General features: G+C 44.6%; 1 protein-coding gene across 2 annotated transcripts in view; it reads right to left on the bottom strand.

Annotated features, from left to right (window-relative positions):
* PTCHD4 (patched domain containing 4) overlaps positions 1-22,360 on the bottom strand; it is a 59,327-nt gene that overhangs the window by 24,490 nt on the left and 12,477 nt on the right. The window contains exons 1-2 of one of the 2 annotated variants that reach the window (XR_014154875.1): positions 9,889-9,993; positions 8,918-9,398 (exon numbers count right to left, since the gene is read on the bottom strand). Coding sequence is in view for 1 of the 2 variants with exons in the window: in XM_081855490.1 (XP_081711616.1) it covers positions 8,918-9,398 (481 nt within the window). In the remaining variant the exon portion in view is untranslated. Of the gene's footprint in view, positions 1-8,917; positions 9,399-9,888; positions 9,994-22,360 lie in introns of those variants that run through there. The other variant, XM_081855490.1, reaches the window with a different exon arrangement.

Raw genomic sequence — 22,360 nt, 5'->3', positions numbered from 1 at the left:
AGCAAGGACAACATCCTATTTTCGTAAGTCTGAATATCCCAAGTAACAGGGAGATGTGTGTGCAGAGCAAAGTACATTTACCTCTCAAAACACAATGCAATATAGTGTTTTGACTGCTGTACAAATTGAGCACACAAGGAATGCCAAAATCAGATATGTTTGGTCTCTATACTTATTTGATTAGTTGCATGACTGCCATGAGAAAGTTGTTGATACAAATAGCTAAAATGAATAAAGTAAAAGGCATTCTGCCGCCATTCACGTTGTGAGCGGATCCCACTGTCAGAGGACTGAGGCAGGATCATGCTCTGCTCACAGCACTCTATCAGTGTCATGCACATTGATGATGCTGGAATACACACCATCTCTGAAAGTACAAAAATAAGACCAGACTTTGAGTATATCTGAACACAACGAATACAGCGCATTCTAATTTCTGTCACCAGGAACCCTCTAACTTTCTTTTGGGAATCTTTGGAATCAGGTAGGCTCCCAGATTTGGTTTAAACACAGAGCAGCACTAGAGAGAGAGAGAACCACTTCAACTGTGCTGAGAAGCAAGTACCACCACCCCCACCACATAGAGGCACAAGCAAAAAGCAACCACAAGACTGCAAAAAATGTTTTGTGGTTTTTTTTTTAAGGTCTGATGAGGGGAGGGGAATGAATAACGCATTGTGCACTAATTTGAAAGCATGTCCACCTGTGTGTACAGACAACAGGGATAGTAGCTGCTGTTTTAGATTATATTGTTGTGTGAAATTGAGTACGATTGCAAACTGCTATGTACAAAATAACGCTGCAAAAAAATAATCCCAGTGTATTTCCAAGGCTATGTATTTCCAGGCTAGATACTCCTCTTCCTATCAGCAACTGCCTGAATCCTGTGTTCCCACAATACTACACAAAGGCACCAGTACTCCATTTTCTCATGTGTGAATATAGTAGCTGCAAGGAAAGAGCGCCATTTTAACTTGTTCATAAAATATTTCAAGTTTGGGGTGAGAAATGAGGTAGCCAGGTTTGCTGATGATACCCAGTTGATCAGGGTGGTTTAAACAAAAAGAGATTGTTAAGAACTCTAAAGGGATCTTTTCAAACGGAATGAAGGGGCAGTAAAATGGAGGGGGCCCACTAGGGGGCGCATAGGAAGATGGCCAACAATAACATCTCTCCGACCCACGGGAGGTATTTGGAGGCTATGTTGGGAGTAATTAGCCTCCCTAAACCCACTCAAGATGGTGAGTGGGGCCGTATGCCTGCTGTGCCCGATACCACCCCCGAATTTTTGAGGGGGATGGGGGAATTAGGCACAAAACCCTCCCATGGGTCGGCACTCCTGGACGCCATCTCTGACCTGCGCCACTAGCTGCGAGAACTTCAAAAGAAACGATTTGGCACGAAGGAAACGCACATACTTCAGGAAATGAGGAGGAGTGAATACTGCAACAAAGAGGTCTCTGGAAAAACAAGATTTAATTTATGAGAAGATATGTCAAGATACGGTATGGCAAAGACTGATGGGGGAGGGGGGGAAATGTTTTATTTTACTTATGTGATTAACCCCAAGAATCCCCTCCCTTCAAGAGTCAAAAGCCAGAAATGAGGTTTTAAGGACTTAAGCTGTGAATCTAAGGCTGTGTGGAGATAAACTTTCGAATCAAAGTATGTTTTTAGAAGACTGCGGAATGCATAAGAGCTTTGTTCTGACGTAGTTAAAAATGTCGTCGTCGCCATCTTGGGAAGCTCTGTCGGAGGAATAAGCCTGGGAGGACAGTGAATATCGTGGGAGAGACTCATCAAAGAGGCTTTAAGTACGACAGAGCTATGAATTTACGAGGGGAAAAGTGATCTTATCTCCGAAGGTGATGATTTATGGGAACCATCTGGATGGAGGTTCACGACGGGAAATCTACGCAGGAGCATTACCGGTGTATATTGGCTTAAGGAGACCACCAGGAGAGACCATAAAGGACAAAGAGAAAATATTTGATTAAGAAGTGATGTGGAAACAGATAAGACTGGAAAGAACTATGAATATTGTTTGGACTGTTTGAACATCTATTTGGACTTATTTGGACTGATTTGGACATTAATGCAGAAGTAATGATTAGATCAGAATCCCTCCTTGGATCTGGAAGTATGGGACCCCCCAACAAAACTTAAAAATTCGGCACTGTAATTTGGAATTTATGTGATGTGGTTTGATTCGATGTGATTGGCCGGTTAATAAAAAAAAATTTTTAAAAATGAAGGGGCAGTAAAATGGTAAATGCAATTCATTATAAACAAGAATAAAGTGATGCATGTCAGGGCAAAACAAAATCTCAATTTCATAAATACGTTCACAGAGTCTGAAATGGCCAGGAATGACACCTTGTGGCCACAGCGGAAAGCACAGTGAAAATGCTGACCCAGCATGTGGCAGCTGAGAAAATGCCTAGTTCCATTTCTGGGATCATTAGGAAAATACAAATGCTAACCGTAGGCTTGTTAATAGAAACCTATGGGCAGTGTTCAAAATTCCCATTGTTCTAGTCGCATTTTGCAACAGGGAATTTCTTCAGCGTGAACAGTTTCTGAGCTCTGGGCGCAGTCCTGCGCCAAAGATTTCAGATTAAAACTATAGAGTGGAAGGAAAGGCGGACCTTTTTCTGCCTCCAGCTATTCTCTGAAGACTGGAGAAGAAACCTTCTTCAGATATTAGGGGGGTGGGCAGGGGTAGGACTAGCCCATGTGAAAAATGAACATAATACTTTAACTGCAGTTCATTCATTTTCAGCTTTGTGTTTTTGTTACAAAAAGTGTGCCTAGACATTCCGTTGTTGTGCCCATTGTTAAGTTGTGGGTTGACATAGCAGATGACACAGCGATTTCTCCAAAGCAGCTCTTTATTTCGTAAGCTGGAATAGAACTGACTAGCAAACAGCTCAGCCGGCCTGCTTTTATAGGCAGCCGGCTGTCAACATTGTAGCAACAACAACCCAGAGTTTCCCACCTAAAATAACTGACGTGGACCTGAGTGAAAACTATCTACAGACCTGGGGGATCTACAGTATCCCCCTGCTGGCCCAGGGTGAAACTTCACTACATAACACCCCTCCCCACCGAGATAAGGCGTTAGTTACAATCATAATGGTTTCCTTATATACAGCACTACGCGTAATGGTTCAATTAGGCACAAAAGCATATCGGTTACATTTCCCATACTTAGACCAACAGTGATACATGTCCAACAACATAGTCCTTTAAATAAGTTGGGCGCTTGAAAACTCTGCCAGACCGCCGGGGACTGGTAGCCAAGTCCGGAGGGCCACACAGTTATTGCTGAGGCTGTGGTGTGACCCTAGGTGGTGTTGAAACCAAATCCCCTGGATCCGCTGCTGTGGGTGGAGCCTCCGCAAGTGGAGTGGTCTGAGTCTGTGATAAGTCTGGCAGACCCTCTGAAGTGGCTTGGTTCGGCTCCACGCTGGCAGTTTGCGAGGGAGGTGTAGGTGGAGCCTCGCCATCTGTAAGTGTCTCTTCTGGAGCCACAGGCGCAGTTGGGGGCACCACGGTAGTGTCCAAGTCCCCAACCCTGCACCTAAGCTGGTCTATGTGCCGGCGCCACAAGCGTCCGTCTTCGAGTGCCACCTGGTACGAGCAAGGTCCAGTGACTCCCACTACTGTGGCTGGCACCCAAGGAATGTCCCCCACATAGTTCCGGGCAAAAACCTGGTTTCCTGGGACAAATGACCGTGGCGCGTTGGCACAGCCTGGGGGTTCAGCCACGGCAAAGTCCGGGTGCAGCCGGTCGAGCGGTGACCTGAGGCGGCGGCCCATAAGCAGTTCAGCAGGACTCCGCCCTATGGCCGCATGAGGGGTGATGTGTTGCACGAACAAGTATTCGGCGACCCGCTTGTGCCAGTCTTCCCGGTCCAGGCGCGCCAGTGCCTCTTTTGCCGAGCGCACCATTCTCTCCGCTTGCCCGTTGCTGGATGGATGAAAGGGTGCCGTTAGGGCATGGCGGATGCCCAGTCCCAAAAGATACCGCTCAAAAGTGCCTGACGTGAACTGCAGTCCGTTGTCAGAGACAAGGACATCAGGACACCCATGCGTTGCAAACAGGCCTTGCAGCACCCGGATGACGGCCTCGGTAGTGGTGGAGGGCATCAGGGCCACCTCCAGCCATTTGGAATAGGCGTCCACCACTACCATAAAGGTCCGGCCGTGAAAGGGGCCAGCCAGATCGATGTGTACCCTCGACCAGGGTGTCTTTGGCGTCTCCCAGGTGTGTCCCTTACTTGCCGGTGGTGCAGGCCTCAACTCTTGGCACGCTTGACAGGCGGACACCCAGGCAGTGATGGCATCGTCCATATTAGGCCACCAGACGTAACACCGAGCCAACGCCTTCATTTTGACAATTCCCGGGTGGCCAACGTGCAGAGCCTCCAGGATGTGCTGACGGAGTCCCTGGGGAATCACGACGCGGTTTCCCCACAGCAGACAGCCGCGGTGAGCCGAGAGTTCATGTTGTCTGGTTGCGAAGGGCTGGAACTCTGATGCAAAAGGCCCTTGTGGCCACCCCCTCCACACCCAGTTGAGCACCTGGCTGATGGTGCGATCCTGGGCAGACGCGGAGGCCACAGTGGCAGCCGATACAGGCGCTGCCGGAAGATCCTCAATCAGGAGGAGCGATGAAGCTGGAGCCGGGTCTTCCACAAATGCTGGAAGAGGGCAACGGCTGAGGGCGTCGGCATGGCCCATCGATTTCCCCGGGCGATGGACGAGCCGGTACTGGTAGGCAGCCAGGAAAACAGTCCATCGCAGCATGCGTGGCGAGAGGACCGGTGGAGTTGGACGATCACCGGCGAGGAGGCCCAGGAGTGGCTTGTGGTCAGTGATGAGGTCAAAAGTCCTGCCATAGAGGTATTCATGGAACCTCTTCACTCCAGCCACAAGTGTCAGTGCCTCCTTGTCGAGCTGGCTGTAATTCCGTTCCGTCGGAGATAGCGTCCTGGAAAAGTAGGCGAGCGGTGCTTCTCTTCCGTCTGGAAAATGGTGACTAAGGACAGCGCCGATGCCAAAAGGTGAGGCGTCGCAGGCAAGGACCAGCGGCCTGGATTCACTGTACTGTACCAGCACACGGTCCGATGAAAGGAGAGCCTTGACTGCGTTGAAGGCCGCCGTCTCCCAATGACCCCAGGCCCAAGGCGTCTTTGTGCTAAGGAGTCGGTGAAGAGGCTCAGCCACTGTGGCTTTGTGGGGCAGGAACATGTTATAAAAGTTCAGCAGCCCCAGGAACGCCTGCAACTCCATCTTGTTCTTTGGGATGGGGGCCTGCTGGATAGAGCGGATCTTGGATGTGGTCGGTTGGAGGCCGGAGGCGTCGATAAGATAGCCCAGGAACTCTACCTGTGGAACGGCGATCTGGCACTTCTCCCTCTTTACCTTGAGCCCGGCCTCTTGGAACCTGGTCAGCACGGCACGGAGGCGCTCGAACAGCTGCTGGTGTGAGTCTGCGGACACCAAGACGTCATCAAAATATGGTACCATGCCCGGAAGCCCTTGCAGGAGACGCTCCATAAGGCTTTGGAAGATGCCAGGAGCCACACTCACCCTGAACTGCAACCGGCGGCAATGGAATGCCCCTCGGTGGGTGACGATCGTCTGGGCTTCAGCAGTGGCATCATTGACGGGCAGTTGTTGATAGGCTTGGGCAAGGTCCAGCTTAGCGAAGACCTTACCCTCACCCAGGGAATGCAGCAGGTGTTGGACAACAGGAACTGGATAAGCGTGCTGCTGAAGTGCCTTGTTGATCGTGCACTTGTAGTCAGCGCAGATTCTCACCGACCCGTCTGGCTTGACAGGCGTGACGATGGGGGTTTCCCACTTGGCGTGGTCAACCGGCTCCAAAACTCCTTGGGCGATCAGTTTGTCCAGTTGTTCGTCCACCTTAGCCTTGAGAGCAAAGGGAACCCGGCGTGGCTTTAGCCTGATGGGGGCGACTTGTGGATCAAGGCTAAAGGAGATGGGCGTACCTGTATATTGCCCCAAGGTGCCGTCAAAAACCTCGGCAAAGTCTTTGACCAGACCCTCAGTCTCTGCGTTAGAGATGCAGTTGATGCCGGTGACTTCCAGGCCGAGGGCATCAAACCAGTCTAGCCCTAGGAGGCTTGGCCGCTGACCTTCGACCACCACCAACCAGAGCAGGCCCGAAAAATCCTTGAAGGCGATCCGGAACCGGCCAACGCCTACCACGGGAATGTCGTTTCCCTGGTAGTCTCTCAGGTGTACGCGGTGAGAGTCGAGTTGCCTTTTGGACACTCTGGGTACCAGTCTTTTGATGGTGCTCCAAGACACGATGGACAGGGCAGACCCGGTGCTGATCTCCATGTCACATGGAGCTCCTTCAATGAGCACCGTGACGTTCAGCTTGCGTTGCGTAGGCGAGTCGGTTTGGCCAATCGTGGTTCCAGACGGGCAGCGGCAGTTGGTGAGAGCGAAACAACTTTCCTTGGCAGACTGGAGTGAAGACTTGGACTTGTGAGTCGGTGAAGGGGGGGTGTCAGACGGAGCCGTTCGGCAGACCTTAGCGGTGTGGTCCCTTCTGGAACACTTCCTACAGATGGCGTCTCTGAATCAACACTTGGCACGGGAATGGTTGCCTCCGCAGCCGGCACATTCTGGTTGACCCTTGGACTTCTGTTGGAACTTCCTGCGCTCCCGCTTTGTCTGGTGCATGTCATCGTCTTCACTGGAGGATGCCTCATCACTGCTGGCCTCTTCATGATGCACCGGAACTGGCTTCCTATCAAGACGCGGGCTGCTGGACTTGCGGATCTCCTGGGCGGAGCGTTCAGCAGCTTCTGAGGCCACAGCCTCCTCAATGGCTTTCTGTAGCGTGAGGTCTGGCTTGGCGAGGAGACGCCGTTGCAGATGGATGTCCCGGACCCCGCAGACGATTCGATCCATCAGGGCATCGTCTAAGTCTCGGAACTCGCAGTGCATTGGAGCCTGTCGCAGGGCGGTGGTGTAGTTGTTGATTGACTCCCCCTCTGCCTGGTTCCGGTGGTAGAACGCATGGCGGGCAGCAATCTTGGACGGCTTTGGTGCGTAGTGGTTGCGGAGCTTCTCTTGGATTGTGTCCCACGGTGTTGCCTGGACTGCTTCAGGCGCAACCAATGCTCGGGGCGTCTCAAACACCTCAGGCCCACAGAGGCTGAGGAATAGGCCCCGCTTCCGCTCCTTTGATACTTCTGTCAGCTCGTTGGCTTGGAGGTAGCAGTCGAACCGAGCGAGGTAGGAGTCCCATGATTCAGAGGCTGGCGCAAACGGTGGTAGAGGCACAGGTGAAGCCATGATTCCGATGCCGGCGTGAAGGGCGATGGATGGAACACAGTGCACTAGCCAGAACAGTCAGCTCTGAATTGGTTCTGTCCAGTGATTTCGCTCAGTGATTTCGCTCTGTGATTCAGCTCAGTGATTCAGCTCAGTTCAGAGGCTGGCCACATCTGGCTGTGCTCTGATGTCCATCCATCCCATCCTCGTCGCCAGTGTTAAGTTGTGGGTTGACATAGCAGACGACACAGTGATTTCTCCAAAGCAGCTCTTTATTTTGTAAGCTGGAATAGAACTGACTAGCAAACAGCTCAGCCGGCCTGCTTTTATAGGCAGCCGGCTGTCAACATTGTAGCAACAACAACCCAGAGTTTCCCGCCTAAAATAACTGACGTGGACCTGAGTGAAAACTATCTACAGACCTGAGTGAAAACTATCTACAGTATCCCCCTGCTGGCCCAGTGTGAAACTTCACTACATAACACCCATAACCTAGGTTTAAGGTGCCATTTAGCTCCTAGTGTTCATTTATCAGTTTCTAGCATTGCCTATGTGGAGACCAGACTTGGAATACGGTGCAAAATTCTGGCTACCTCTCCACAAGGATATTGTAGCTATTGTAGCCTCTGGGATACAAACCTACCTCATTCACATCTGAAAATAAGGATAAGGATCTAGAAAACCCACTCTTCTGATTAGAATCAACATTTTGTTTAGTTACTTCTTGTGATCAATTAGTTTAAATAATACAAAAGAAAACTCACCCAAATCAATTTCACTTTATCCAAAATATCATGCTTGCTATTTAGGTGGAATGAATGGCACCACACTGCAGTCTCTTGCAAATATTAGGGCTGGGTTTGTAACGTCCCTTTGTTTACATTCTTGCAAACATTTGGCATTTATGGCCCATTTACTCCAAAGGAAGTGTCACTTGTTTCAGTGGGTGGCAGCCAAGAGCAGAGCTAATGGACTTGACTTGGGCAGGGGTCATTAGAACTGCTGGCTTTGGTCTCAATCCTGCCCACACTCACTTTGGAGTGTTGGGGAATTTGCTTCTGTGTAAACATGCACATGATAATACTGTCAAGGAGTAAATCCTACCAAACTCAGAACAACTATCTTCCACATCTACCTTTATAGGAACATTATTCTCCCTCTATGTAAATGGGGCGGGGGCAGGAATGCCAGACAGGATGCTGCACACATTTCCCCTTTTAAAAAGCCTCCTTCCAAGCCTTTCTGTTTCCCTTTTTTGGCCCATCTCCCCAGTCCTGCATCAAAGTCTGTTCAGCAACTCTTCATTTTCTCTGCTGACTTGACTAGTTTTCAATAACAATTTCTCCTTCGTTTTGTAACTTGGATCAATAAAACACATCTCTCATATTGGCCGAGGTTATAAACACAGTCATTTTACCCTTTTCCTTTGTTTGGAGATCCCCCCCCCCCCTTGGTAAGTGGATGGAGCAATTTAACAGGCTAAAAAAGTTGAAGGTAAATAAATAAATTAAACACTGCATCTTTGTAGCTCAGGACACATTCTACAATCCTGTCATTAAGCCATGCTAATCCTATTATTATGAAGATAAATAATTACCCATTGCGAAGAAAGGAATTCCCAACAGAGTCGAATTATATTTTCCATCAGTAATGAAAAATATCCCTGCCGCAGTGACACTGGAGATACAGATCGTGAGCGCTCCTAAGAGGCCAAGAAAGGGCTTGCTGCGCAGGCAGTCTTTCATGGAACTTGAGAGGATGGCAGCCAGCAGAATCAGCATTAAGCTCACCAAAATCTTGCCTCTGGCCAGGATGCTGGTCTTGTGAAAGTCCCTCCACAGGCTGAAGGAGGCTAGAGCATACAGCTGCAGGTCCTCCTGGTGCAGCTGTAGTTTGTGTATCAGTTTGCAAAATTCATTCTCCCATTTTTCACCAATGAGGTCCTGTACTGCAGAATGGTAGGTTTGGAGGTAGTAAGTGATTTGGATGGCTCTGGCCGACTTGACCCTTTGGTCCTTGCTGCCTGGCAATTCCATGACCCCACCAAGCTGATGGCCGATGAAACTGCTTCTTCCATCCTGAAGAAGAAAGTATTTTAAAAAGCAAAAGAAGTGGTAAGTGAACCAACCCAACAGTAATTTGCAATTTACTCATGCCATAAATTCTGTTAAAAGTCCCATTGTTATGAGAGTTCAAAGTATCTTCTGTTTTAAACTTAGAATAATATGAGGTTGTCTGAGGGCTGTTAAACCATTTTCTTCTTTGGTTTGCTTGCTTAGAGGTAAGAGCCTCTCAGAGAGGACAGGAAGTGCAGCTGCGGCCACTTGTGCACATAGCAGGGAGGCAAAAATAAAGAAGAAAATAGCTGAAGAGCCCTTGGGCCACTTTGTATTATTGCAAGTTTACTGAGAAGCCCCACCACCGACTCTCACACATGCAAACAATGCAGGCACATAACATATAAATTAACACATAATCTTAATTATTGCTTGGATTATTGGATTAATTGGATTGAAATAAGAGCTTGCCATACATTCAAGAACTGTAAGCATACTAGATTTGACTTACAAACTGCTCAATGTCAAGTTTCAGAAGCATCACTAGAAGTTGGTTAGAATGCTGCACTTTCCTCCCATTAACCCAAACCATAGAACTCTCCACCTTAGAAAAGCCCAACAGTTGTAAATGTGTTTAGCCTTACAGTCTTTCTAGTTTCCCCAAAGACGTAGGCAATTTGATTAAAGTTTGAAGCCTGTAGTGCAGCCCCAACCATAGAGGGAGCCAGCCTCCTATGACGTCTGCAAAGCTCACCAAGAAACACTTGTGTCTCTATATGCCCCCATTTAAAGAAGCTTTCATGGGGGGGCCACCGGAGGATAAAGAGAAAGTGTGGCTCTTCCCTGCTCTGACATCTGTGTGCTGATCTGATACATTTGCACAATGTGTCCTTCTCCTTATCATCCTTTTGCGGTGTAATCCTATACATGGATATTTAAGAATAAATCCCACTGAGTTCAACTGCGCTTATTACCAGGTTAGTGCATATAGGATTGCAGCCTCGGTGGCTTAATGTGGCAGAAATGGGTCAGGCTTCCAAAGGGAAGGGAGGAGCTGCACACTAGAAAACCCTGTTGACCCAGGACAGGGAATTAAGTTTAGGAACAACGTCTCTTTCATTTTCTTCTTGCATGTAAATTATTCTATGCCATTGCTACAACTGGCTGTTGACAGAGCTGCTATTCTCTGCTGCATTTTACCATAATAAGTTGAAGTTGAAATAAATAAGTGTCCACTTTGCAATTCTGTGATTCAGTTAACAGACTGAAAGAGTATTTATTCAAAATTCAAATATTTAAGACCTAAAATAGAATATGGATATTTATTTTTCATGAATATTTTCTCCCAAATGTTGCCTGTAAAAACTTAACACCATGAAATTTAGCCATTGCTGAATGAAATGATTTTCATTTTCTAATCAATTGTATTTCCCCCATCACTCTGAATACAGCAATGCATACCTGAAATTTTTAGTTTCCTTTCCCATTTGATGTCTCATTTGTTTTTCATTCTTACATTCCTTACAGCACATTCCATCAAAATGGTATGAAACTTGAATTGTTCCCCACCAGTGACAGCAGACATACTGGACGAGGGGTCCATTTTATTAACAATTTAAAAAGGAGTAACATCCTGAAAGCTTCCCACTGCTTTACTCTTCAGATCTGACAGTTTTCACTTTTTAATGAGTTTCAGAGTATTTAGAGAAGCCCTCTTTCTTTTAGAACATTGCTCAAATGTGACAGTTTGCTAAGCAAAGCACTGCAATGAGGGTAAGCAGTGGATTCGGACAAACTGCAATCGGAAGGGGGTTGCTTGGGGCAGATTTGAGGCCTGTTTGAGCCAAAGCAGAATCCCTCTTCAGCACCCCTAACCAAAGGAGGGGCTCCTAAGTGATTTGGGCATTTGAAAACCATGCAGAAAGTGTGTCTGCAAAAACTGAAACATTTGTCCCCCAAACTTGTCATATAAACAAGGAAGAAATGCCGGGGGGGGGGAGGGGGAGGGAGGGCTCTTTTGAGCTTGTAAGCAAGGCATGGCCAAAGCTGGCCCTCTAGCTGTTTTGGGACTACAACTCCCATGATCCCTAGCTAGCAGGACCAGTGGTCAGGGATGATGGGAATTGTAGTCCCAAAAATGGCTGGAGGGCCAGGTTTGGCCACGCCTGCCTAAGCAGAGGAAATGGGTATGATCTACTCACACTCTGACCAGATCCATTAAAATAATCAACACTGGATATCATCCTTTGTTTTTACATTTTAATTGGGATTCAGATTTTAACTTGAAGCAAATCAGGTAGCTTCCAAAATGTTTCAGGCCAAATCATTTTGAATTTTGAGAGAGTGCTGCGGGTGCCAGTCACAAAATGGCTGCCATGGAGGCAGGTCCTTAAAAACATGGGTGTCAAGCAGGGGCATGGCAAAACACAAAATTAGAGAGAGTAAAATCATGATGAAGCTTTCCCTATAATGTATTTCCATACTATAGAAGGTTTAACTTGTTTGATTTCTGTCTGCCATACAGCTCTTAAAGGCACAAACCCTGGTTTTCCCCAATGCTGACTCTGAACCAGAGTCCAGGTTGCCACATCAAGCACAGTTTTACTATTTAGCAGACATTGTACCGTAAGTTAACTATACAGTGAATTTTTAGTGATCACTTGGCCCTTAACTGCTGCACAGCAGGAGACTTACTTTAGCTTCGTTGCAAAATGTTCACATTTGGCTTTTGGGGAGAGGGGGAATCTTTAACATACACTTACATTTACTGAGTAGAAGAAGTTGCAGAAAATAACTTCTAGGGAGTACCTGATCTTAGACAAACCCACCCTGGGGGAAATGCATCTTGGTTGCTAGGGGAAATGATGGAAGGACAAACTACTAAAATATTTTTTTATATATATATAAATATTTATTAAAGTTTTTAAATATAAATGCACAAATAATAAACAATCTTACTTCTATCACAGACATAATTTCATCACTTCTTTGGACTCCCTCGCGTCTCCCGCTCCCATTTACATCGTTAAAAGTTTTTTCCAAACAAATTATCAACTTGTTTACAATCTCATGTCCACTCATTCAAATATAATCTAGCACTTCTCCCAAAAAATTTTATATTTTCTTTAGTCTCACTTATCATCGAATTCAAATCTAACTTAGTGGTGGCCAATTTTTTATAATCTAGCATCCTTCTTAACATTCAACCAAATTACAATGTTTTTGTATATACTTCTTGAATTTCTCCCAGTCTTCCTCCATCTTCTCTTCTCCCAGGTCACAGATTCTGCCAGTCATCTCGGCCAGTTGCATATAGTCCATCAGTTGCATCTGCCACTCTTCCAGTGTGGGTAGATCTTGAGTTTTCCAGTTTTTTGCGATGAGTATCCTTGCTGCCGTTGTTGCATACATAAAGAATGTTCGGTCCTTCTTTAACACCTTCTGGCTGACAATACCCAGAAGGAAGGCCTCTGGTTTCTTAGTGAAGGTATACTTAAATACCTTTTTCAGCTCATTATATATCATTTCCCAGAAGACCTTCACCTTAGGGCATGTCCACCAGAGGTGAAAGAATGTTCCTTCATTTTCTTTACATTTCCAACATTTATTATCAGACGAATGGTATATTTTGGCAAGTTTAACTGGGGTCATGTACCATCTATATATCATTTTCATTACATTTTCCTTCAGAGCATTACATGCGGTGAAGTTCAGCCCAGTGGTCCACAACCTTTCCCAGTCCTCAAACATAATGTTATGCCCAATGTCCTGTGCCCATTTTATCATAGCCGATTTAACCATTTTGTCTTGTGTGTTCCATTTTAACAGCAAGTTATACATTCTAGATAGTACCTTGGTCTTTGGTTCTAACAATTCTGTTTCTAGCTTCGATTTCTCCACCTGGAACCCTAACTTTTTGTCATTTTTAAAAACTTCTTTAATCTGAGCGTAATGTAACCAGTCTCGCACCTTATCCTTCATTTTCTCCAAACTCTGCAATTTCCAATTGTCTCCATCTTTTTCTAATATTTCCCAATATTTTGGCCATTTGGCCTCCATATTGGGTCTTTTTCGGGCCTTAGCCTCCAGAGGTGAAAGCCACCTTGGAGTTTTATTTTCCAATAAGTCTTTATATTTTGTCCAGACATTAAACACTGCTTTCCTGACAATATGGTTCTTAAAGGCCTTATTGATCTTAACTTTGTCATACCATAAGTATGCATGCCAACCAAAAGCATTGTTAAAACCTTCCAGGTCCAGTACGTCAGTGTCTTCGAGAAGTAGCCAGTCTTTTAGCCAGCAGAAAGCTGCGGCTTCATAGTACAACTTTAAGTCTGGCAGGGCATAGCCCCCTCTTTCTTTCGCATCTGTTAATATCTTAAACTTAATTCTGGGCTTTTTGCCCTGCCAGACAAATTTAGATATATCTTTCTGCCACTTCCGGAAACACTCCGTTTTGTCCACAATCTGTAGTGTTTGAAACAAAAATAACATTTTTGGCAATACATTCATCTTAATAGCAGCAATTCGGCCTAACAAAGAAAGCTTCAATTTTGTCCAACTATCCAAGTCTCTCTTAATTTCAGACCAACATTTTTCATAGTTATCCTTGAATAGACTCAGATTTTTTGCTGTTATGTTTACCCCTAGGTACTTTACCTTTTTAACCATAGTTAGTTCTGTTTCTCTCTGAAACCGTTCTGACTCTGTATCTGTCAAATTTTTTCCCAGCACCTTGGTTTTCTGTTTGTTTAATTTAAATCCCGCCACCCGACCAAAATCCTGAATCAGTTGTAATACTCTTTTCGTACTAGATTCTGGCTCCTGCAGGGTCAAAACTAGGTCATCTGCAAAAGCTTTAAGTTTATATTGTTTCGCTCCGACCTGAATCCCTTCCACCAGCCGGTCCCCTCTGATCATGTTCAAGAGCACCTCCAGAACCGAGATAAATAACAGGGGGGAGATCGGGCAGCCTTGTCGTGTTCCTTTTTCAATTTTGAACTCTTCTGTAACCACATTGTTAACTATCAATTTGGCCTTTTGTTCTGAATATATTGCATCAATCCCATTCTCAAACCCCCGTCCCACTCCCATTTCTTTTACATTTCCCTTCATAAATTTCCAAGAAATATTATCAAAGGCCTTCTCCGCATCTATAAAAATTAACACTGCTTTTGTATTTATATCTGTTTGCAAAAGTTCCAAAATGTCAATAATGTTCCTAGTATTGGCAAACATATGTCTACCTGGGAGAAAGCCTGCCTGGTCTTTATGAATTACTTCATTAAGAACTCTTTTAAGTCTACTTGCCAAAATGTCTGCAAATATTTTGTAATCCACATTCAGAAGGGAGATGGGACGATAGTTTTTAAGTTGTGTCTTTTCAGTTTCAGATTTTGGTATCAATGTGATAAAAGCTTCCTTCCACGATTCCGGCGCCCTCTTCCCCTCCATAATTTCATTACAGACCTCCATCATTGGTTGGATCAGATAGTCTTTTAATGTCTTGTAATACTTGGAAGTCAGGCCATCTGGCCCTGGAGATTTGCCCAGTTGCATGTTCTGAATGGCTTGTTCAATCTCTTGTTGTGTTATTTTGTTGTTCAGGATTAATCTGTTTTTTTGTGACAACTTTGTTAGTCCATTTCTTTCCAAAAATTGTTTAATCTCAGCCTCATCTTGCGGCCCTTGAGTGTATACTTTTTTGAAGTATCTCTGGAAGCACTTTCTAATTTCCATGGGGTTCTGAATGTTTCTTCCTTCAATTTCTAGATTTGTAACTGTGTTTAATTTCTGTCTCTTCTTCAACTGCCAAGCAAGCAGTTTCCCACATTTATTCGCCGATTCAAAAGTTTTTTGTTTCATTAATTTAATCTTCCATTCTATTTCCTGGTTTATCAGTTTGGAATATTGTGCTTGGTATAGTTTAATTTCTCTCAGAATCGGCTGTGACTTCGGATTTGATCTTAATTTCTTCTCCAATTCTTTAATTTCCTGCAAGATCTTATCTTTCCTTTCATTTTGTGTCCTTTTCTTTACGGCGTTCTGTTGTATCAAGAACCCCCTCATCACAGCTTTGCTTGCATCCCAGATAGTTCTTTTTTCCACCGTAGTGTTCATATTTATCTCGAAGTAATCCTTCAGAGTTTTTTGGGCCTTCTTAATAATCTCCTGATCTCTAAACAAGTTGTCATTCATCTTCCATCTAAAGGAGCCGGTTGGCAAAAGTGTCATATCCATCTTCAGCGCATTATGGTCGGAGCAGGTCTTTGGGCAGATTTCCACTTTTCTTACCTTGGGTGCCAGACCTCTAGTTATCCATATTTGGTCGATTCTTGTCCAAGTCAGCTGGGCTTCAGAGAAGAATGTTCCCTCTCTTCCCAGGGGGTTCTTAGTTCTCCAAATGTCAATCCAGTCCATATTGTCTGTCATTTCAAAAAAGGTCTTTGGTAGTCTGCCGTCTTTTGAAACATTTTGGTTTTGTGACTTATCCATGTTAGTCGATACGACCCCATTCATATCTCCCATCATAATGATGTTGTTGTAGTCCAGATAGTCCAGCATAATCTCATGCAACTTCTTATAAAATTCCGATTTCCCGTCATTTGGTGCATAAATTCCTAGTATCAGAATCTTTTCTCCTTGATGTTGTATCTCAATTGCTAATATTCTTCCATGTTCATCTTTGAATAAAAATTTAGGTGACAGGCTTTCTTTTGCATATATCACCACTCCTCGCTTCTTTACTCTGTCCGAAGATATAAATTCTTGACCAAGTCTTTTGTTTATTAACACCTTTCTATGGAGCCTAGTCACATGTGTTTCTTGTAAACAAATAATGTCCAGTTGTTCTTTTTTTAATATATGAAAAATTTTCCTCCTTTTTTCCGGGATGTTACAGCCATTAATATTCCAACTCAAAAGTTGCAGAGACATCCTGAGTAAATCTGGTTATTTTTCGAGGGGTGGTACCTTATTCAAAGGATCTTCAGGATCCAAGGGTGCAGGTACCTCTGGTGTTTCAGGCCCTGGAAGTTGATCAATTCCTTTGTGAAGGTCCTCTCCGTGTACGTTCAGAAATTTATCTCTATCTTCCAATGTTCTGATTTTGATCTTCTTCCCTCTAAAGGTGAAAGATAATCCTTGAGGGAATTCCCACCTAAAGATGATTGAGTTGTTCCTTAGCAGTCTTGTCAGCTCCAAGTAGTTAGATCTAAGATCCAACAGTTGTTTAGGAATATCCTTGTAAATCTCAATTCTTTTGTCCAAAATGTCCAGTGACTTTCCGTAGTGTAGGCCCAAAATCTTGTCCCTTTCCTCCTTTGACCTCAATATTATCAAACAGTCTCTGGGCTTCTCTTTCTTTATAAGTCTCCCAAGCCTGAAAGCTGAAACAATTTTAAAATCCTTTTCCTCTAAGCTCCAAAATTTGGAGAATTCTTTGGTCAAAAACTCAGCTAGGTTGCCTTCTTCCACTTCTGGTATTGCCCTTATCCTTAAATTGCTCTCCCGGTTCCGCAGTTCAATCATAGATAGATAGGTCTGGTGTTCACCTACTTGTTTGCAGAGTGGTCTTACCTCTTGTTCTAAATTTTCAAGTTTTTGGCTGGTATCTTCAGCCAATTTCCGATTTTCCCCTGCAGCCTCCTTCAATTCTCCAATTGCTTGAGTATTCTGTGCAACTTGTCCAGATAATTTATTTAAACATTCTGTGTTTTGGTCAATTTTATATGTTTGCTCATCGGCCTTCTTGTCCAAAGATTCTACTTTCTTGTCCAAAGATTCCAATTTTTCAAAGATTTTCTCTAAAATAGCAGTGCTTGCCCCTGAGGCCATATCTTCCAATTGTAATTCCTCAGTTTCTCCCTCCCCTGCCCGTGGCAGAGAGGCAGCTTCTTCCTCAGAAGGCAAAGTAGGCACAGATGATCTACGTGCCTGTGAGGCTGCGGTTAAAGTTGTCAAAGTTGTTTGTTTAGCTCTTCCTCTCCTTCTTGCACCACTCATTCCAAAGTTATCTAAAAGTCAAGGTCAAGCTGAGTTGTTCCCATGAGAAAGCAGCAGCCCAGATGGTAACAGTCAACAGAGGGCCGGGAAAAGGAAAGTAAAATAAAAGTCACTGCTGTAAGTCCCAAATCCTCTAGGGGGAGTTTAAAATATTTCAAGGAAGAGATCAATTCCAATTAAAATCAAGTCAGATTTCAAAGTCCAAGAACCTTCAATAAAAAGTTTTTCAGCAGAGTTAGGATTTAATACAGCAACAGTGTTTCTGATGGTGCAAACTGGTAATCCAAATGCTTCAGAGTAACAAGTTCAAACTCTCTCAGATTGTTTCAAAGTTCAGATTCAAAGTATCCAAACTGCAAACTGCAAACTGACAGCTCAATTTCTCAATTTCTCAGGCAGCTCCAGCACCTGGGTTTTTTAGTTAAAATGTAGCTCCAAGAGAAGAAAGGTATCCCCATGCAGCTAAAATTCATAAAGTCCAGCACATAAAATTATTATTCCACTTAAGGTAAAGTTCAATGGGAGCTCAGATCAGATAGTTTAAAAGGTCTCTCTTTGCCTCCACTCCTCCAGCTCTTTGCGTTCAAGTTCAACGGGAACGGAAGACGGACTTCCTGTTTTTCGTCACTCCACTTTCAGCCAAATTTAGTACTTTAAAGTTCCAAATTGTATAGAGTCAATTATTTACTCACGGGTTGTTGTTTTCAAAGCAAAAATTTCAGGAAGAAAGGTCAGCGCTCACTGGCAGCAGCTACGCGGCTTCGCTCCGTTGATTGCGGAACGACCCTCAGCGCCGCTACCCCCTCCGCGATCCGGAGCCCCTTACGGGGTTCCTTCAGCGCTTTGAGAGCAGCTCCTGGCGCCCGCCGGGTCCCAGGACCGCAGGCTTCTGCCGCCTGCGGTTTTCCGATGTGGGTCTCCGCTTCGCCGTAGCGGACGACCCTTTCTCAGCGGAGCTACCCTCTCCCGGTTAGAAGAGGGCAGCCATTGCCATTGCCATTGCCTTTTCGCGCCGCCTCCGGACAAACTACTAAAATAATTGTGATTTTTAAAACCTAGGGAGATGCTGATTCAGCTTATTCTGTAAGTTTGATATGCCAAGTTATTCACAAGCCTCTTGGCAGAATTCTTGCATAGAATGGCTGCCAAATATACTGATGGGAAGGATGTCAAAATTAAGCATATTGAGGCTCCTATATGCAAAACATTGAATCTGATGTACTATGTAATAATAATGATACTTTAATAATAATAATTCCTTATCTTACTCTTTCATTAAATGTCTCAAAAACAATAAAGCCAGTTTTAGAGTAAACAATATCAGACTCTTCCAGTCTGGAGTGGGGCACCAAACACTGTTGTTCCTTATCTCCTCTTCTACAAGCCGCCTCCACAGAACCTTTGGCCCATATAATAGATAATAACCCAATCAAAGGTATTTCTTTTCATGGTCAATAATATAAGTGTCGACTTTTTGCAGACAATACAATCTTTTCCCTATCAATGCCTGAACACTCACTACCTGAGACAGTTAGATTGAGTAATGAATATGGGATTACTGCAAGACTGGATATTAACTACAGAAAGTCTGAACAATTATGTTTTGGACTTTCAGAAACAGAACAAAAACTAGTAAAGGACGGGACAGCTGCCAGTAATAAACAAAATAATAAGATACAGTACCTGGGAGTAAGCATATTTAAAAATCTAAATAAACTTTTTAGAACTTAATTCTGTCCCACTTATGAAGAAAATTAAAAATTATCAAGAAAATTGTAAAAATATATAATTGACATGTCTGAGCAGAATAGCAGTATAAACTCTTATTTTATTAATCGGGGGAATATAGATTAAATGCAAAAATAATGTACCAATTTGTTTTTTATAATGAGGGTTGCTAAAATGCTTAATAACATTGCAGTTGATGTTATATCATTCCTTGTACAGCACCTGATCCTTTCTGCTGGTGTGTTACGAACTTACACCAAAAGAGATCCTACCCACCATAGAACAAACCGCAGTTTGCAGCCAGCATAAATCGAATTAAATTGCCATCTCCATCACTCCCTTGAAACCAAAGCCAAGTGAAATGCAAATGTGGATTCATTTTCAAGCAGATGCAGCTAATCTTTTAACCCTCTAACATGGCAAAATGGAGATTTTAAATTAGACCAAAGTGTGTGTTGCTGTAGTTTTCTCCCCTGGTTTTCTTTACAATTCAAAGGCTTACAAAACAAAAATAGGAGGGGGGGGGGATAGCAAAGAAAAAGGCAACAGCATCCAGAACAAATAATGAGCCTAAAACCAGAGGTTTCAAAAATCAAAGTAAAGTTATGAGTTTAATAAATGGATTTATATTGCCTTGAACCTTGCTAGAGCAGTAGGTTACAAAGAGACTCCGTTTTTCTACAAAGCCGTTATCAGGCTCTCTGTCTTCTGGGGTTCTCACCATATTTGCAAGCTTTACCAGACAAAGTGCAGTTTTTCTGGCTCCGTTAGGGAACAGACTGTGGAAATATCCAGTCTGACACCAATTGCCCATTTAGGGTTGTGACTTCTAGTGGGCACCAGTTTCCCAGGCTCTCAAGAGAGAATTGTTTGTGGCACCTGCCACTCGATCATTTTGGCTGCAGGTGCCAGGGACGGGACGTGGGACGTTCTGCATGAAAAGCATGTGTTGAAATATTCCACTCACAGGCTATGGAAAGTCCTCGGAGTTTTTTAAATGCTGGGTCCCCCCCAGATCACACTCCTTAAAGCAGCTCCAGAAATTGTAACTGATGGAGTAGATACAAGCTTGGCGGATCATAGTGTATGTTGATTTCAGTCAGGCATTTGACAAAGTTCCCCACAATATACTTGCAAGAAAGCTGATAAAATGTGGGTTAAACAAGGTAACTGTTAGGTAGATTTGTAGCTGGTTGACTGACTGAACGCAAAGGGTGATCACTATAAAAAGTGACCAGTGGGGTGCTGCAGGGTTCTGTCATGTTGTTTAATGGCTTCATAAACAACTTGGATGAAGAAATTGAGGGATGCTCATCCAATTTGCTGATGACACCAAACTGGGAGGGATAGCTAATGCTGCAGAAGACAGAATCAGGAATCAATATGGACCTTAACAGACTGAAGAACTGGGCACAAGCTAACAAAATGAATTTCAATAGGGATAAATGTAAGGTTCTTCTTTGAGGTAGGAAGAAGCAGATGCACGAATATAGGATGGGGGACACCTTGCTTACTAGTAGTACATGTGAAAAGGATCTAGGGACCTTGGTGGACCACAAGCTTAACATGAGTCCACAGTGTGATGCAGCAGCAAAAAAAAAAGAGCTAATGCTATTCTAGGCTGAATCAACAGAAGGAAGTCTAGTGTCCAGATCAAGGGAAGTCATAGTCCCACTCTATTCTGCCTTGGTCAGACCACACTTGGAACACTGTGTCCAATTCTGGGCACCACAATTTAAGACGGATGTTAACAAGCTGCAACATGTGCAGAGGAGGGCAACTAGGGTCTGAAAACCAAGCCTTATGAGGAACGGTTGAAGGAGCTGGATATATTTAGCCTGGAAAAGAGGAGACTGAGAGGAGATAGGATAGCCATCTTCCAATATCTTAAAGGCTGTCACATGAAAGATGGAACAAGGTTGTTTTCTCTTGCTTGAACCAATGGCTTCAAGTTATAAGAAAGGAGATTCTGACTCAACATCAGGAAGGACTTTCTAACAGTAAGAGCTGTTAGACAGTGGAACGGTCTCCCTCGGGAGGTTGTGGACTGCCCTGCCTTGGAGGTTTTTAAGTAGAGGTTGGATGGCCATCTGTCGTGGATGCTTGAGCTGGGATTCCTGCATTGTAGGGGGTTGGACTAGATGGCCCTTGGGATCCCTTCCAACTCTACAATTTTATGAAAGTGCTCAAGTTTGGGGCTACTTGAAAGTGCTCAAGTTTGGGGCTACTATTGCTACAGTGAGGGGGAAATTCTGGATGAAATCTCTCTCTGCCCCCACCTCCACATACAAACAAACATGCACCAAGTCCCATATAACACTTCTTGTTCCAGGATGCCTTTAGTCCTGAGCAGGTGTACTGTTCTCTATTAGAAGCTGGAAATAAACTGCAACATTTTATTGCAGGAACACAATTATTGAGTTATCTATCAGCAGAGTATGATTCTGTAAACAAACAAATAGGAGCCCAATAAGTACTCAACATGCTCATTGTTCTCCAAGGGGCGGGGCAGTTGGAGAACACACAACGGTCTGCTTGAGTCCCTGGTAACTTGCAATATCCTGGAGGGTTGTGTGGAGTTGTGGCTGGGGAATGTGCAGTGTGAGAAATGGACTTCCCTGCCCTAATTCCCACCAGTCCAAAATGTAATGAACTTTTAAGGGCCTGACCTCTTTGAAGCTGAGCCATGAGCTGTGCAATATATACATACAGTTAACAGTCAACTCCTGGTGGGGTGATGAATTAGGAGCAGAGGGGAAATGCTCCAAATTCTCTTTTAGCCCCTGGCAATTTTTCTGTTGTCTAGGAGGAAAGATGAAAGCAGGGCCAGAGATCCATGTGATGAGACTCTCCCATAAATATAACCTCCTTCACATTGTATCCATTCTAGTTCCAGACCACATAGGCAGCATCCTGCCAGGGGCGGAACTATGTGCCCTGGCGCGGCGAGCAAGCGGGGAGTGGGGGTGTGGCAATGTCACCCGCCCTCACGGCTGACACCCGGTGCGCACCACACCCCCCGCACCCGCCTTCCTCCGCCAGTGCATCTGCTCACGTAGCTTCACGACTTGGCACTGGGAGCTCATCCATTTGGGCTATAAGGAGTGATTTCGCAGCAGTTCACCCAGAGGCACCACACACACAATTTCTCACAGGCCTCTAACTTGTTCCTTCTAATCTCAGCCTTGGTGGTTTTATGCCTATTGACAAGAAGACAATTGTATCTTCACACCTGGAGAACCCCCTAAGCA

The sequence above is a fragment of the Podarcis erhardii genome (assembly GCF_964252035.2).
Source record: "Podarcis erhardii genome assembly, chromosome: 3".
NCBI classification, from domain to species: Eukaryota; Metazoa; Chordata; class Lepidosauria; order Squamata; family Lacertidae; genus Podarcis; species Podarcis erhardii.
This window is presented reverse-complemented; position numbering and strand designations above follow the sequence as displayed.